Source organism: Sceloporus undulatus, chromosome 3 (genome assembly GCF_019175285.1).
Source record: "Sceloporus undulatus isolate JIND9_A2432 ecotype Alabama chromosome 3, SceUnd_v1.1, whole genome shotgun sequence".
NCBI lineage: Eukaryota > Metazoa > Chordata > Lepidosauria > Squamata > Phrynosomatidae > Sceloporus > Sceloporus undulatus.
The window spans coordinates 204,119,807-204,136,621 of NC_056524.1; the positions used below are offsets into that span (position 1 = coordinate 204,119,807).

At 38.9% G+C, this 16,815-nt stretch overlaps 1 protein-coding gene across 5 annotated transcripts in view; it reads right to left on the reverse strand.

The window, feature by feature from the left end:
* PDCD4 (programmed cell death 4) overlaps window positions 1-16,815 on the reverse strand; it is a 777,136-nt gene that overhangs the window by 7,722 nt on the left and 752,599 nt on the right. For all 5 annotated transcript variants that reach the window (XM_042456398.1, XM_042456396.1, XM_042456395.1 and 2 more), the window contains exons 3-7: window positions 9,464-9,558; window positions 7,204-7,317; window positions 6,020-6,241; window positions 3,921-4,018; window positions 691-805 (exon numbers count right to left, since the gene is read on the reverse strand). In XM_042456398.1, the coding sequence (XP_042312332.1) occupies window positions 691-805; window positions 3,921-4,018; window positions 6,020-6,241; window positions 7,204-7,317; window positions 9,464-9,558 (644 nt within the window). The remainder of the gene's footprint in view (window positions 1-690; window positions 806-3,920; window positions 4,019-6,019; window positions 6,242-7,203; window positions 7,318-9,463; window positions 9,559-16,815) is intronic.

Below are 16,815 nucleotides of genomic sequence, written 5' to 3' on the forward strand. Positions count from 1 at the left end.
TGGTGCAGCTGTTGCCCAATTGCTTGGTGTTTGTTATAAATTCTTTTGGACCTTTGTTGACTGAAGGAAGGCACTGGTAAATCTGTCTCCTTTTCCTCAGCGCCTAAACTAGCAGGAACCTCTGCTGCTGGTGCTAGGTTCCTGCCTGTCCTCATTGGCAGCAGTCTCTGCTGGCACAGGCATTGAGGGACCAGGACTAGGCTCAAGGCTGGGTTCCTCTGCTTCCTCCTCGGAATCTCCAGCTTCTTCACAGGGCATGACAACTTGCTTGCTGACAATTGCCATTAACACTTTCCAGAGTGTTACAGTGACTAGATTCAATAGCAGCACCATGAGAACACATAAAGAGAATAGTCAGTGGCTGCTCCTTGCAGAAGCAGTCACCACTCCCTCCCCTTGCTCACTTCCTGTTTCTTCTCTGGATGGTACAACAAGAGGAACTGGGCCTAGTAGCCTTGGAAAGGAGCAAGTGAGAAATGACCACTAATGCACTTTGTAGGTGCCACTCTCACCTCTGTCTCAGTCAGTCTGGATGGGACAGCACAAACAACTAGATCTTTAGGAGATCGATGATGGTGAAGGAAGGTGAGATAACCAGGGTCAGATTAACAAAGCCCACCATAACCTTGAACTAGATTAAGTACAGAACTTTATGCAAAAACTATTAACTATTAGGTTTAAAATTATTACCTCTTTAACAAGATGGTTGACAGACTGTTGCCCACCTCCTGATCCCCAAACATTGTCTACACGTTTCCCACCTTTGGTCATACTTAGCAATACAGTAGCTCGATCCAGGGCAGCCCTACAAAGGGAATACAAAGTTAAATATAAAAATCGTCTTTCACACATACAGGTAGACACCTTCAAGTACCTCAAGACTGACCACCACAAATGACGCTTTGAGGCTACAGGTCTGGTTAGGCTTAACATTAAACCATTCTAAAATATAACAATGAACTGATCTTTCCCCTGAGCTTGCACACTTCTCTATTATCCTGCACAGCAATGAGTCCAGAAGCTTTTATTTGAGTTGCTCATTAGCTGTGGCTTGTTATATCATACAAACCAATCTAAATTATTTTAAGAATGGTTAGTGGAAATAAGTCAGTTTTAAACCATAGGCCTAAATCTAATATTCTTAAGAGAACTTTCAGAACTAATCCTACATTTTGCAGCCCCCTGTACTAACCAAAAATAAGTTCCAGAGGGTTTCCTGCCTCTCCAGGTCTAGTTTCAGCAGGTGATTGGGGGCAATAGTGAGGAACAAGAACCTTTTGGTTCTGATGAATTTTGCTATCCCTTGAAGCAGAACCCACACAATAGATCCTCCCCACAGTTTATGATACAGGTTTGTTTTCATTAAAGATAAGCCATAGTTTAGGATTCTGACACACTAAATTGTGGTTAATCTAAAACAGAAGCAGAAAGTTTCAGTCTCTTTGCATCCACAACAGAGAAGGGGACACATGCAGGGAAGATAGGTTCATTCTTGTTATGTTAATACTAACCTATGGTTTAGCATTATGTCCAAACACAACTACACCAAAGAAATATGTATTCAGTGTGAAATACACCAAGATACACAAAGATGAATACTGTAACTAACAATGCAATGTTTACTCTGAAGTAAGCCCGACTGTGTTCCATGGAACTTTCCTCTTAGGAAATATGTTTAGGATTGCTGCCTAAGTGGCCTAATATTTACAGGGGACAAATCCCACATTCAATATTAACTTGTGCAAATGTCATAGATACCTTACTTCAAACCATCAAAAATACAAAGTATTGTTCATGTATGTCAAAAGCTTACAGACTGAAAACAACAGTTATGTAAATTCTGACACTCTGAGCCCAAAATTTGTGCACCAGCTGCGCCCGTTCCTTGCGATATCAGATCTAACTACAATGACTCACGCCTTGATTACATCCCATTGGGACTACTGTAACGCATTCTATGCGGGGCTGCCTTTGGAAACTGCTCGGAAACTTCAATGGGTTCAAAATGCTGCAGCCAGAATGCTGACCAGAGACAGTTATAAGGACCATATAACTCCCTTATTGAAACAACCTCACTGGCTATCAGTTCACTTCCAGGCACAATTCAACGTGCTGGTCATGACCTATGAAACCCTACACGGCTTAGGTCCAGACTATTTGAGAAACGGGATCTCCCCATATGAACCTAACAAAACCATAAGATCTTCAGGAGAAGGCTTTCTCTCGGTCCTGCCACCATCACAGGCTCATCTGGTGAGGACACAAGAGAGAGCCTTCTCAGTGGCTGCTCCTGCCCTGTGGAATGCCCTTCCACAGGAGGTAAAGCTGGCCCCCTCCCTGCTTGCCTTCTGTCAGCAAGCAAAAACAGCTTTATTCAGGAAAGCTTTTAGTGTGTGATCATGGGATGGCTTTATATATAGGGTGTTTGTTATATGGATGGGTATCATGTTTTTATTGTGGTTTAATGTTTGTGATTTTATATTGTTTTTATGTGAAGTTTTAATTGTTTATTTGTAACAGGTTTTTAATGTGGTTTTGTTTGTGAGCCGCCTTGGGTCACGTCTGGGAGAAAGATAGCATAGAAATTAAATAAATTAAATAAAAATGAAATAATAATAAATAAATTGAAAGAAAATGTATTTACTATCTTATTTATTTATTTATAATCCAGCCTTTTCCAAGCCCCTCAAAAATCAAAAGATGTAAATATATACAAATGTTATTTAATAGTAACAGAGTAATATAAACAATTTAAATATTTGAAAGGGTGTCATACTGAGGCTGGAGCAAGCTTGTTTTTTGCTGCCCCGGAGAGTAAGACACGGAGCAATGGATGAAAGCTAGAGGAAAAGAGATTCCACCTCAACATTAGGAAGAACTTCCTGCCAGTAAACAGTAAGAGCTGTTTGACAATGGAACACACTCCCTTGAAGAGTGCTGGATTCTCCTTCTTTGGAGGTTTTTAAACAAAGGCTGGATGACCATCTGCTTTGAGCATGACTTCCTGCATGGTAGGGGGTTGGACTGGATGGCCCTTGGGGTCTCTTCCAACACTATGATTCTGTTTCTAGTTATGTGCTACCATTTCTTAGAATCTGGCAATAATTAATAATAATAATAATAATAATAATACATTTTATTTGTATTTCCTGCCTCTCTTTGCAGATCAAGGCAGGATTACAGCAAAGAATAAAAACCACAATACAATACAAAATATAATATCTAAAAATACAGTCAGTAAAACAACAGCAATATTACTACCAATCACTAAAAAGGCCAAATTGTCGTCAATTTTCCATGCAATCAAGTCAGAGGGGGAATGTTCCATAAAATCAGCTAAATGGTCTCAGGTGTCAGTTGCCTTTCTTTCAAAAGAGAACAAGACTTTGTAAAAGCTTTCTGATTAAAAACAGACTGACATATCTCTTATCTGATTTTTTTTGTATAATAGTACTGCTGCTTAAAAAACAACAGAATGCCACATCTCTAACCATATGACAATATTTGAGATAGCTGTCATATTACCTATCCAAATCTTTGGCAGCTTGAAATTTTGTCACACTGCAAATATCAAAGAAGATGAACATCCAAGCTATTGAAGATTTCTACACCTACAAGTGGTTATTTTCTCTGAAATATGTACTATAGCCATCAATACTTTTGGTCACAAAACATTCCACATATTCTATTTTGAGGTGACGTTAGCATCATAATCTTGCACAAAAATCAAAAGAAGTACAGATAAATACAGGCATATGGTTATTTAATGACAGGATTTCTATAAAACCTGATTGTTGTTTTTTTTCCTTTTTAAAATACAAATAGTCATACCTTGTTTACTTGGTAAAAGTGATAAAAAGGTGTTTTTTAAAAATTATCTGTGTGAACCAAACTTTAGCTATATTGGACAATAAACTTACCGTGCATGGACACAGTCCACAGTGCCTCTGTATCCGTCTATGTAACTACTGTACAGAATCCCATCTCCAACTGCTCTTGCTATAAACTGACCCACCAACTGTCATAAAAAAGAAACATGTTTTTACAGAATGAATAGGGCTGGATTTCTTGTCTTTCTTTCATTGGTCATAAGTACACCAATAAAATGGGAAAAGTTGTGTGTGACAGGTGCTGCTGTCATCTCAGTTATCCATATCTCTCTTATCACCACTATCTCCACCATTAAAAAATGAATGAGGCAGCTGGATTACTTCCCAGTTAACTGTGATTAGGAAAAAATGGTACAATATGACAAGGCCAGCATGGTGTAGTGGTTTGAGTGTTGGACTAAAACTCTGGCTCCAAAGATTCAAATCCCTGTTAGAGCATAAAACCCCTCTGGGTGGCCTTGGACAAATCACACTCTCTCAGCCTCAGAGGATGGTTGTGGCAAATCCACTCTGAAGAAACATCCCAAGGAAACTCTGCTAGGCTCACCATAGGGTTGCTATAAGTAAAAAATGACTTGGAGGCAAACAACAACAAACGGATACCCTAAAGACACCAGATCCCATCCGATCTTGCAAGCTAAGCAGGTTCAACACTGGTTAGTACTAGGATGGAGGACTACCAATGAATACCAGGGTCTGTACGCTATATTTCAGAGGAAGAAACTGGTAAGCCACCTCTGAGTACTGCTTGCTTAAGAAAACTTTATGAAAGTCATGGGGTCACTATCAGTCAACAGGCGACCTGAAGGCACATACACAAAAAATTAACTGGTGTAATGACTATATGTTAGGATACCTCTGAGACAGATACAATTTCAATTATTACATCATCAGACAATCTGAAGCAAGCCATTTCCTTTCACCCTCAGTCCAGTTTTGCCACCAATTTTGAAATCATGAAATCAGCCTGTTGTTGTTTTTCTGGGTTTTTAAAGGGTTTTCTTGAAAATGTGCAGTATTAGCACTCTTTACAGACTGAAAGTCCCTTTGTAACTTTAGGAGCATAAAAGGTATAATATCTAGCTTGGTTTGGCATAAAAATACTATGCTTGATATGTTAAAAGTATAGAAAAATAATTGCATTGGTTTTAACCATTTTATTGTTACAAATGGAGCTACAAAGTCATGTAGTGTGAGGGAAGTTGAAGAACTTCTTTGGTTCTCCTAAAGGAGTAGGCCAAAAAAAAGCAATAAAAAGAGCTATCAGTAAAATAAAGTAAAACTTCAATAGAACCAAAGGAAATTCTTTTGACTTCATTACTCCGCCATAGTGGCAAGTGGAAACAAAACACTTATTTCCATAAAAAGAAATGAAAAAAGGAAAGCAAGACAAGAAACTAAAATGGTGTGAGATACTGTACATAGTCTACATAAAAGTCTACATGCTATCTAGTTTTTTGTGGGGGAAGCAGGACAAAGTATGCCTTGACATACATATGTTATTCATCATTCTAACAAAAAATATTCCATCATCAATTTTTCCAGGTTTCTAGCAAAAAAAAAAAATCTTCTGATACAGACTGATTAATTTTTTTTATTCACAATCTAATATTTAAATAGGCTTTTACACAAGGAAAAAAATAAATACTCATACATTTCTATGAAATGCCTTTCAATGGTTTTCTATTAATTTGATTTTAAACTGTATAGAATTTTGAGAAAAAAATTCAATTGTCATTAAGTTTTGGTAATGTAATCCCTCAAGTGGACACAGGAACAAGGGAAGCACTGAAATGCTGGGATACTCACAACTTTGCATGCATGAGATACTAGATAAGAAAGTGGAAAGTAAAGCTATATTGGTACAATGTATACACAATAATACAATAAATCTGGCAATAGGAGAGAAAATTGGACAGAGGTTGGAACACCATGGAAGCTGGATCATACTGTGCCACAATGCAATTTGCACTATGAAACTGGAGAAAAATTTAAGTGCTTTAACCATTACAACTACCAAAAGTTTACATAAAGGTCAGTGCCTAATTATGTCATAAATTGTTTTTAATTAATGTGAACAACAGAGGTGCCACAGAAACAACCATTAGCAATAGATATTTTGAACAAACCTGTGGTGCTCTGGGAGTATCCAGTACTAATTCTGGCAGATCTCTAAGAAGCCGGTCAAATGATTTTTCCACATCCTGTCTGCTGAATATTGTCCCATACAAGTCAGCAAGAAGTTTAGAGGTCATCTCTCTGTGACTAGCCTTCCCCTCTAATGCTAATGATACAGCCAACACTGGTACACTGTACTTCATTTCCCCAAGATTAAGCTCTTTCAGCATCTCCTATAAATGGAAAGAGTAAAGCACCCTGTTATTTTAATTTAAATATTGGGATCTGCATATCCGATACAGTAGAGATGGGGGGGGGGAGAGAGAGAGAAGGTAAGGAGGAAAGGATGCCTCCCTTAGTTGACCAGCACCATTTTTCCAAGTCAAATCAACTGCCAACTAGCATAGATGCTCTAAAGCAATTACACTTGTCCCTCCATATTCGCTAGGGTTAGGGGCACTAGACCCCCGTGAATATGGGAAACTGCAAATAACAAAAACACCATGTTTTTTTCCTGAGAGGCACCTCTCTAGGAATCTCTAGGTCCTCCAGTGAAACTCTCTGGTCAACATCCAACAGACACTGACCACAGAACTGCAATGGAGGAGCTACAAATGCCTAGTAGAATATTCTTTCTAGGAATTTCTAGGTCTTTCAGGGTGACTTTTGGTTAAAGTTGATCATAGAGCTGTTCTGGAGGACCTAGATATTCCTAGGGAGAACATATTAATCAAATCTGTGAATAATTAAATCCACAAATATCAAATCCGCAAATGTGGAGGGATGAGTGTAAATGTTGACTTACTAAGTTGTCATTATTTCACTCGGTTTACTCAAGTCAGAACTAACCATTTGATTTAGGCCCATGGATTATGTGTATTTTGCACAGAATTTGGGGGAACACGCACAAAACAGGGGATAGATAACCAATTTAAATAGATGTCTGAATTTAAGAAAGGCCCAGGTTCTAGCATATTTATCCAATAAAACATTCTACAGTATCTTAATTCATAATAATATGTATAAAAATTATTTTATTTCTTAAATATTCTGTGTTACATAATCTAATAATCCTGCATTTATACTAGTAATTATTACAAAAACTTTAAAAGATAATGTTTAGGTACATAGCTACACCTTTTCCAGAGAGTCTTTCTAAATGTTATTAATCACTGTAAAAATGCAAGCCACATACCGCAACTTCATTAGTATCCCCATGTTCAAAATATTCCTGAATAATTGGTGTTAGCGTTTTGTTAAATGCTCTTTCATCCAAAGGCAGGACGACAGTTTCATAGACACAGTTATCCTGTTTCAAATAGAAGCATAACAAACTATCAAACGAAACAAGAACAATCTTGTTGAGATTAAGAGCAATATATTCTTTGAACATTATTCCACTGAAATTAGTAGTGCACAGACTGTCCAAAATTTTTCCATTTAATAGGCTTCTACTTTTGTACCCATTAAACAAAACAAACTTCATTTATATACCGCTTCATACCACCTAAGCAGTGTCTAATTTGCCTCCATCAATCTGGGTACTTGTTTTAGCGACCTCGGAAGGATGCAAGCCTGAGTTGAGCTTGAGCCCTTTTCCTGGTCTTGAACTCGCAACCTTATGGTTTTGAGTGAGTGGCTGCAGTATAGGTATTTAACCACTGCACCACCAGGGCTCATCACTATTACCATCCAGCAAGCTGCAGTACTGACACTAAAATGGAAAACAAACTGCAGCTGCATCTAAAATAGATGTGAGGCTGGCTTACAGTGTGTTCTTCACCTTGCTGGAACTCAGTTTGACCGAGACCACATTGCAGAAATAATCCAGTCTGACTCCATTTTAACTGCCATGGCTCAATGCTATGGAATTCTGAGAATAGTAGTTTGCTCTGGCACCAGGGCTCTCTCACAGAGATGACTAAATATCACACAAAACTAAAGTTCCCAGAATTCCACAGCATTGAGCCATGGCAGTTAAATTGTCAAACTTGATTATTTCTGCAGTATGCATGCAGCCACATTGTTAACCCACCAGACAAGAAAAAGAGACATGAAATGCTGCCTCAAAGTCCTACATTTTACTCCCTTCCAGTTGCTGATTCCATTGCTGAATCACTGCTGCTGTCTTCTCCCTGGGGGAAGCTGAGTTAACAAAACACTACAGTTTTGCAAACTGAGCGCAAAGTGTGTGTGTGTGGGGGGGGGAGGGTAGAATCTTTATAACTGTGGCACATGGGGAAAAGTGTTAATAAAAATGTTCTGTGTGAGCCCCAAAGCCTTCCCCCATATTTAAAAATAAAAAGTGTGCAAAGACAAGCTATATTTGTCCCTGCGAAAAAGTAACAGCTCCCAGCAGCAGATGCTTTGCTAACTTGCCTCAGGGAAATCCATCAGTAGTGGGTCAGCATTCAGAAAGGGTTTTTGAAAAAGAAGAGGGAAAATGAACCCACTTGATTCCCTTCTTTATGGTCCAAAAGATGAACTATGAAGACAGGCTTGCAGCACTATTTGAACCATTTTCTGTATCATAGCAGGCCTTTAGCTTACATCTCCTATGATTAGCTTTCTTTTGCAGGCCTTCACAAGAAATGCCTGGATCTTATGGTTAAAATTGCCAGCTACAGTAATCCAAAGAACAGGATAGTTCAGATAATCTTTTCCAAAGGTAAATGCAGCAACCTTAACTTCAAGGGCCTTGTCAAACTTCCACTGATGCAACATTTATATGAGAGCCAGTGTGGCGTAATGGTTTGAGTGTTGGACTACAGTGCTGAAGATCAGGCTTCAAAACCCCACTGAGCCATGACACCCACTGGGTGACCTTGAGCAAGTCACACTCTCTCAGCTTCAGAGGATGGCAATGGCAAACACCCTCTGAAGAAATCTGCCAAGAAAATCCCATGATAGGGTCAGTGGCCTTAGGGTCACCATAAGTTGTAAACGACATGAAGGCACACAACATTTATAGCCACCACATTACCCTTAGTTTCTTATTTTACCAGGACCAGACTGCAAAATCCAGAAGAATTACATCAGTTTTTGATATAACTGTTCATACATAGCTAGCTATCATTGGTTCAGCTCATCAATATTGTTTCTCTTACTTGAGCTACCAAACTTTCTTGTTCCTGTCCCTGTCTCATGATCAGAGCAATGGGGACAGCCTAGGTGCTTTTCTGGAACCAACAACATGACCAGGATAAGGCAATTGTTGAAGTCACCATAGTGCTGCAATGTTCAATGAAACCTGTTATTCTGGAAAGTACACACATTGGTGCCAATGTACCTGGCTGATACTGAATCAGAGATGGCACACATGCAGTCATTATATGGCAGCCCTGTGCAGAACTTAAGCCAACAGCATAGCAGTTCTGAACACCAAGGAAAAATGTCTTATGAATACAGTTCTGTATCACTGAGTAACCAGGTGAGCAAACTAAGCATTTTCTTACCTGGTCATCATCATAGTTGGGATCTTTAATATCCACTTCATCCAAATCATATACTTGCCCAGGTGGTCCCCACACACCTTTGCCTCCTGCACCACCTGAAAAGAACAAATTAATAAAGAGCAAATATTCAGTTTGATTTTTTTAAATTAAACTTCATTTTTATGCCACCTTTCTCCCAAAAAGGGACCCAAGGCAGCTCATAAAATAAAGCTGATATTTCAGAGAGTCCTAAGATGAGTATTAAACATGAAGACTTACACTATATTACTCTTCATATCACCTCTGACCTTTCCTCTTACTCCCATCAAATTAAAGTAATAGTAGGAACGATAGGAGAATTAAGAAATTCAGGATGAAAAAGTTAAATAAAGAATTATAGAGCTATACCAACTAGACAATCTAACAGCTCTTTAAAAGGTTATCTGTTTGTCATGAGTCAGATGCACCAACCTTCTTTGGTAAGCGCCCTTCCCTTTCCAGAACGAGATCGCCTGTCCAAATACTTTCCCTTTGGACTTGTTGGCAAATGACTCACTTTCGGTGGTTCTCATTATCACTCACTGAGTCACCTCTTCCAGAGTTCTCCTAGAGGAATTTTTCTCAGCTCCTCTTGCTCTAGCATTGATTTTCGCTTCATAATAGATGTGCAGGGATCCAGTTACCATTGATTTCAGTTTTTATTTCTTCACTCCCAGCATTTCCTCATCACCAGAAAATGGAGTATCACTCAAATTATCTATTCTCAAAAAAGAGAAAAAAATCTCATTGATACAAGAAGTAATTGTGACACAGATGACACAAATTTCAAAACGCTATTCCAAGCAATTTGCAAACACAAAACAAACTAAAATGATTTGCTCATACTTGAAAGGTTTATTTTACTTCTAAAAATTTCAAAAGCTAATGGGGGGTGCAAGAGTGAAAAAAAGAAAGATAGGAGGCAAGATGGACAGCAGAGTAAAACTGACAAAACTTGCCTGATAGTATTATCATCATGGGATTATATGTGGCTTAATTCAGTACTTTCCCATATTTTGAGTAATACCAAAAAACAACAATGTAAATATTGTTTAATGTGCCTTTGTAGTTTGTAGGAGGACAGAAAAAAGTTTTTAAATTTTTGGGGAGGACAACCTGTCAAAAAGTAGTGAGTGAATACCAGGTTATAATTAAAACACATTTAAACCAACGTTAAGTTCTAAATTATATCACTTCTTCAGATAATAACAAACTCCAGGTCCCTACATACTCATGACTGTGACACTATTGCTGGGATCACAACTGCCCTTCCTCACACTACTTTACCAAGGGCCTTAACTGTCAGCAGAACAGACCCCTTCTCCCTACACAGCTGATGCCCAGTAAAGCAGGTTTTGGGGGTGGGGTCAGGCGAAACATAAACATTACTTAGCTATAAAACTAAGGTAGTTAAATAATTAAGCAGAATTCCAGCCATGATTAATGCATTAGTAGGATATTGTTGTACTACCATGTGAGACTAGTAAAAGCTCATGCATGGTATTCATAATTGTTGCCTGTTATTGAAGTCATATTTCTAGCAGAACACTTATTTTGTCCTAGAAACATAATATAGGTTCCTTTTTTTGAAGTTGGTTAAAAATATTTAAATCCTTAAACTGTATCTGAAAACAATACAGCATGCAATGTGCACTTGAAAAATACTGTGTGATAGTGTGAACCAAAAACACAAGTAATGACAATTCAGGATCTGAATAAAAAAATTATAGGCTGGTTTATTATTGCAGGCATTTCAGTTAGCGCTCCAACAGAGTTTCATTTTTTTTATACTTTTTACTTTGCTTTTTAAACTACATAAGATCATTTTATTGCCCTTTAGTCCATTCTTCTGTTGCTTACAGAAATGTCATGATACTATAACAATGGCTCTGCTGTTGATCAAGTAACAATTTCAAATTTGTATACAGTTACAATGTGTTATCAATTCAAATATATACATTAATAGTCTCCATCTGAGCACTGAGCAACATCAGAAACATGCAGCAATAGCATGGAAAATTAATGTAATGATGAGCTTTATGGTATGTTCCTTCCATGTGAGAGAGCTAGTGTGGTGTAGTGGTTTGAGCATTGGGCTACAACTCTGGAGAGCAGGGTTCAAAATCCCAACTTGGCAAAATGAAAACCCCCTGGGCAACCTGGACCAAGTCACTCATTCTCAGCTCAGAGGAAGGCAAAGGTAAATTGCCCTCTGAACAAATGTTGCAAGAAACTCATGATAGGTTCACCTTAGATTAACCATAAATTGAAAACAACTTAAAAGCACCCAACAACCAAACGTCTGAATTTGGATGATTGGGATGAAATTGGCAGAAACACCTTGTCATTTAAACTAAACGTTTCTTACCTGTGGGGAACTGATGTTTTCTGTCTGCTCATTTTCTATTTCCATTGCTATTCACACTCCTTTCAGATGAACTGAATGTCAACTAAGTTTTACAGGGGCTTTTTGTTTCAGCTCTACATTGGGAGAAAGGGGGAAATTAAGTACATTTTAGTGCAATTATATGTTAAGAAAGTTGTGCAACGTAACATGCATTATATCAGTTGGCTCTGATAGTTGGGCTTATGTGTATTTTTTATAAGTCTTTTAATGCCTGTTCAGACCCCACTTTTCCTCATCCTGTATCTGGCAAGAAGGGTGGTTTTTTTTACCAGCAATAGTAATGGGAAGATGGTGAAGGAGAGCTGGAGGAACATAGACATTTGGTGTTGGATTGCAGGAATATGTCTGCAGTAAACAATGAGACAAGGCTTGAGCTGGGAAATAATGGGATTCTATGCTAGCCAATCCTACTATAGCAGTGTGTGACTCCGTACAACAGGCAAAGTAAGAAATCCTTTACCGAGTTTGTGAGAATAGCAAAAAAGTGAGAAAAGGGGGCAGTAGATAAGTATTCCTCAGCAGCCATCCCCAACATGTTAAATAAAAGCATAGATCAGCAAGTTTGTTTACCAAAATGAAACTCAAAAAAGTACAGGTTGGTAAAAGAAAAAGTCATATATTTTGCATGAAGCCTTCAAATGGTCTCTAGAACGGTCAAAATGTTACAGGACATAGTTGTTTCACTGCATATGTGTGCCATGTTAGTTTTGAATAAAAAGTGTGCTGAAACATGTGCTGGAAATTAACCCTATTCTTTCAATGTTATTTCTGCCTGTGGTATCAAATTTTCTGTTAAAAGCATTATCAAGCAAGACATTTACTTTATTTACTGAGGGATACCTGTAGTGTCTTTGATAAAGTTGTAACAAACTGTAACAAAAATCACAGCAAAGGGTCTAGTCTAGTGATCTTTTAAAGACTAACTAGTTTTATAATGGCATGAGCTTTCATAAATGCAACCCAGTTCATTTGATGCATGAATATTAATTCTGAAGCAAATCCACTATTTTTTTTTAAAGAGCTGGCCCAGTGAAACTGAATTATTCCCTTGCTTGAGACGATCATTTGTTTTATTTCACAGCCTACCATCTCTTTACAATTAATGCTGGTAACATCATTCATGAGAATAAAACGATGTGGTTGACCACTATTACTGCATTTTGCAGAGTACACAGAAAGTTGCTAGTTCATGTCTGTCAGCATATTCAGGCCTAAGGTAAGCTGTGAACTAAAACGAATACAATACTTCCATCAATATACTTCCACTCAGAAGAAATGTCTAATTTTTTTATTTCATGACAGTATCATTGAAAAGTTAAAATTACTTAAATCTCTTACTCTTAATGACATATGTTTTAAATACCATATTTTATTCTATTTATGCTTCAATCAGAGGTAAACCACACAAACAACCCTTCAATAGTATCTTTTGTGCAATGTAAACTTTACCCGGGCTGTTTTTCAATACTGTAATTCTTTCCTTTGTTTCTCTATACAGTATCTGTCCCCATGTATTTTCATCTTCTCCCACCGTCATCTAGCAGGCACCATGCATTGTTAAGTAGTGAGATTATGACATCAGGTCTCTCACATCATACCTCATAGCAAAGAGTTTCTCTCCATTACCTTAGACAACCATTCACAAGTTATGCAATATTCCAAAGTCCTTTTTTGCTACAAGATTTCTCTTACAGCTCTCTCAAAAGGCAGGAGATGCATCCAGTTAGCTTTTGAGGTTAAATTTCCTTCCCTTTGGTAAACTATTCCATTACATGCATCCATCCTCCTTCAAATTCCCCCAACAATGCAACATTTATATAGATTGTCTATGATAATTGGGTTATGCAAACCCTTCTAAAAAAGCCTGTTTGGGTCTCTCATCATCCTCATCCCACTCTGAACATACCTGATTTAATCTGATTTCAAAAGCTAAGCAGGATCAGTTCTGGTTAGCACTTGGATAGAAGACCCATTAGGGAACACCAAAGATTTCTAGGAATGGCTAGGAAAGAATCTTGCATGAAAACCTGGAGATCCCCAGCTAGTCAGATTTGACAATACTGGACTACGTGGACCATGATACTGCCTGCTTACACAATAGGAGACTGTAACTACCTATAAAGACCTAGAGCAACTACAGAGGAATGTCAAGGAAGAAAGTGCAAAGGCAGGCCTACTGCTGAACATAAAGAAAACAAAATAATGACCACAAAGGATCTTCACAAGTTCAACCTAGACAATGAGGACATAGAAACAGCAAACGAGTTCCTATACCTTGGCTCAAACATTGATCATCACGGGGACTGCAGTGAAGCAGTCATGAAATCAGAAGACTAAGAATGGGGAGGGCAGTTATGAAAGAACTAGAAAAACTCCTAATGAGCAAAGATATATAACTAAGCACAAAAGTTAGAATTGTACAAGCAACTGTATTCCCCATTATTATGTATGGATGAGACAGCTGGACAGTTAAGAAAATGGACAAAAAGACAATATGTTCATCTGAGATGTGGTGCTAGAGAAGAGTGCTGAGGATACTGTGGGCAGCAAAAAGAACAAATAAATGGATCCTAAAACAGATCAAGCCTGAAATTTCCCTGAAGGCAAAGATGACTAAACTGAGGCTATCATACTTTGGCCACATCATGAGAAGGCATGAATCATTAGAAAAGACAATAATGTTAGGAAAGGTGGAGGGAAGTAGAAAGAGAGGAGGAAAACATGCTAAATGGATGGAGTCAATTAAGGAGGTCTGAACTGGCAAGAACTTAGAAGAATAGTGGAGGACAAGGAGTCTTGGAGATGTCTCATCTACAGGATCACCATGAGTCGAGATCAACCTGAGGGTCCGCAGCAAAAGGAAAAAGAAGGGAATGGTAGGGCCACTGCGTGGAGAAGATGGCAAAATGCTAACAGGGGACAGAGAAAATGCAGAATTACTCAACACCTTCCTTGCTTCAGTCTTCTCAGAAAAGGCAAAGGGTGCTCAACCTGAGGATAATGAAGCAGAGGACAGAATAGGGGAATTTCAGCACAGAATAAGTAAAGAGATAGTACAGGAATATCTGGTTAATCTGAACAACGAACTACATCCAAGGGCATTAAAAGAACTGGCAAAAGTAATATCGGAGCCATTGGCAATAATCTTTGAGAACTCCTGGAGAAAAGAAGTCGCAGCAGACTGGAGGAGGGCAAACGTTGTTCCCATCTTCAAAAAGGGGAAAAACGAGGATCCCAACAATGATCATCCAGTTAGTCTGACATCGATACCAGGAAAGATTCTAGAGCAGATCATTAAACAGAGAGTCTATGAACATCTAGAAAGCAATGCCATAATCACAAAAAGTCAACATGGGTTTCAGAGAAACAAGTCATGCCAGACAAACCTAATCTCTTTTTTTCTTTTTGATAAAATTACCAGCTTGTTAGATGAAGGTAATGCTGTGGATATAATATATCTTGATTTCCGTAAGGCTTTTGACAGAGTTCTCCATGACATTCTTGCGAACAAGCTAGTGAAATGTGGGCTAGACAAAGGAACGGTTAAATGGATTTGGAATTGGTTGACTGGCCGAACCCAAAGGGTGCTCAACAATGGCTCCTTTTCATCCTGGAGAGAAGTGACCAGTGGGGTCCCACAGGACTCTGTCCTGGGCCCAGTGCTATTCAACATCTTTATCAATGACTTGGATGACAGAATTGGGGTATACTTATCAAATTTGTAGATGACACCAAACTAGGAGGAGTAGCTAATACCCCTGAGGACAGGATCAAACTTCAGAATGACCTTAATATATTAGAAAGCTGGGCCAAAACTAACAAAATGAATTTCAACACGGAGAAATATAAGCTACTGCATTTAGGGCGGAAAAAATGAAATGAACAGATATAGGATGGGTGACACCTGGCTGAATGAGACTATGTGTGAAAGAGATCTGGGAGTAGACCACAAACTGAACATGAGTCAACAGTGTGATGCAGCAGCTAACAAGGCCAATGCAATTTTAGGCTGCATCAACAGAAGTATAGTGTCTAGATCAAGGGAAGTAATAGTGCCACTATATTCTGCTCTGGTCAGGCCCCACATGGAATACTGTGTCCAGTTCTGGGCACCACAATTTAAGGAGGACGTTGAGAAACTGGAGCATGTCCAAAGGAGGGCGACTAACATGGTGAAGGGTCTGGAAACCATGTCCTATGAGGAACTATTTAGGGAGCTGGGGATGTTTAGCCTGGAGAAAAGAAGTTTAAGAGGTGGTATGATAGCCCTGTTTAAATATTTGAAAGGACGTCATATTGAAGAGGGAGCAAGCTTGTTTTCTGCTGCTCCAGAGACTAGGACCCGGAGCAATGGATGCAAGCTACAGGAAAAGAGATTCCATCTCAACATTAGGAGGAACTTCCTGACAGTAAGGGCTGTTCGACAGTGGAACACACTCCCTCTGAGTGTAGTGGAGTCTCCTTCCTTAGAGGTCTTTAAACATAGGCTGGATGGCCATCTGTCAGGGATGCTTTCATTTAGATTTCCTGCATGGCAGGGGGTTGGACTGGATGGCCCTTGCAGTCTCTTCCAACTCTATGATTCTTTAACAACAAACTACCTATATCGTTGTACAATGCACCCGCGCCATACGTGAGCGCACCATACACAGTCTTGAGCATGCGAGGCAGAAGGGGCGGCGCATCCCATTCAACTGAATGGGGGTATGCACCCATGGCGCCCTGTGTGCTGCTGCGCCGCCGTGCACGAGCCCCATTGTTTCCAATGGGGCTTGAGCATAGGCGGAATTTGCTTTACGCAGCAGGATCCAGAACGGATCCCCTGCGTAAGGAAAGGGCCAACTGTACATGCTACACATCCACTTTAAACCATGAGCCTTCAGCTTTTCCAACCTTATTTCATAAAAAAATAGCTATGGAGAATCCC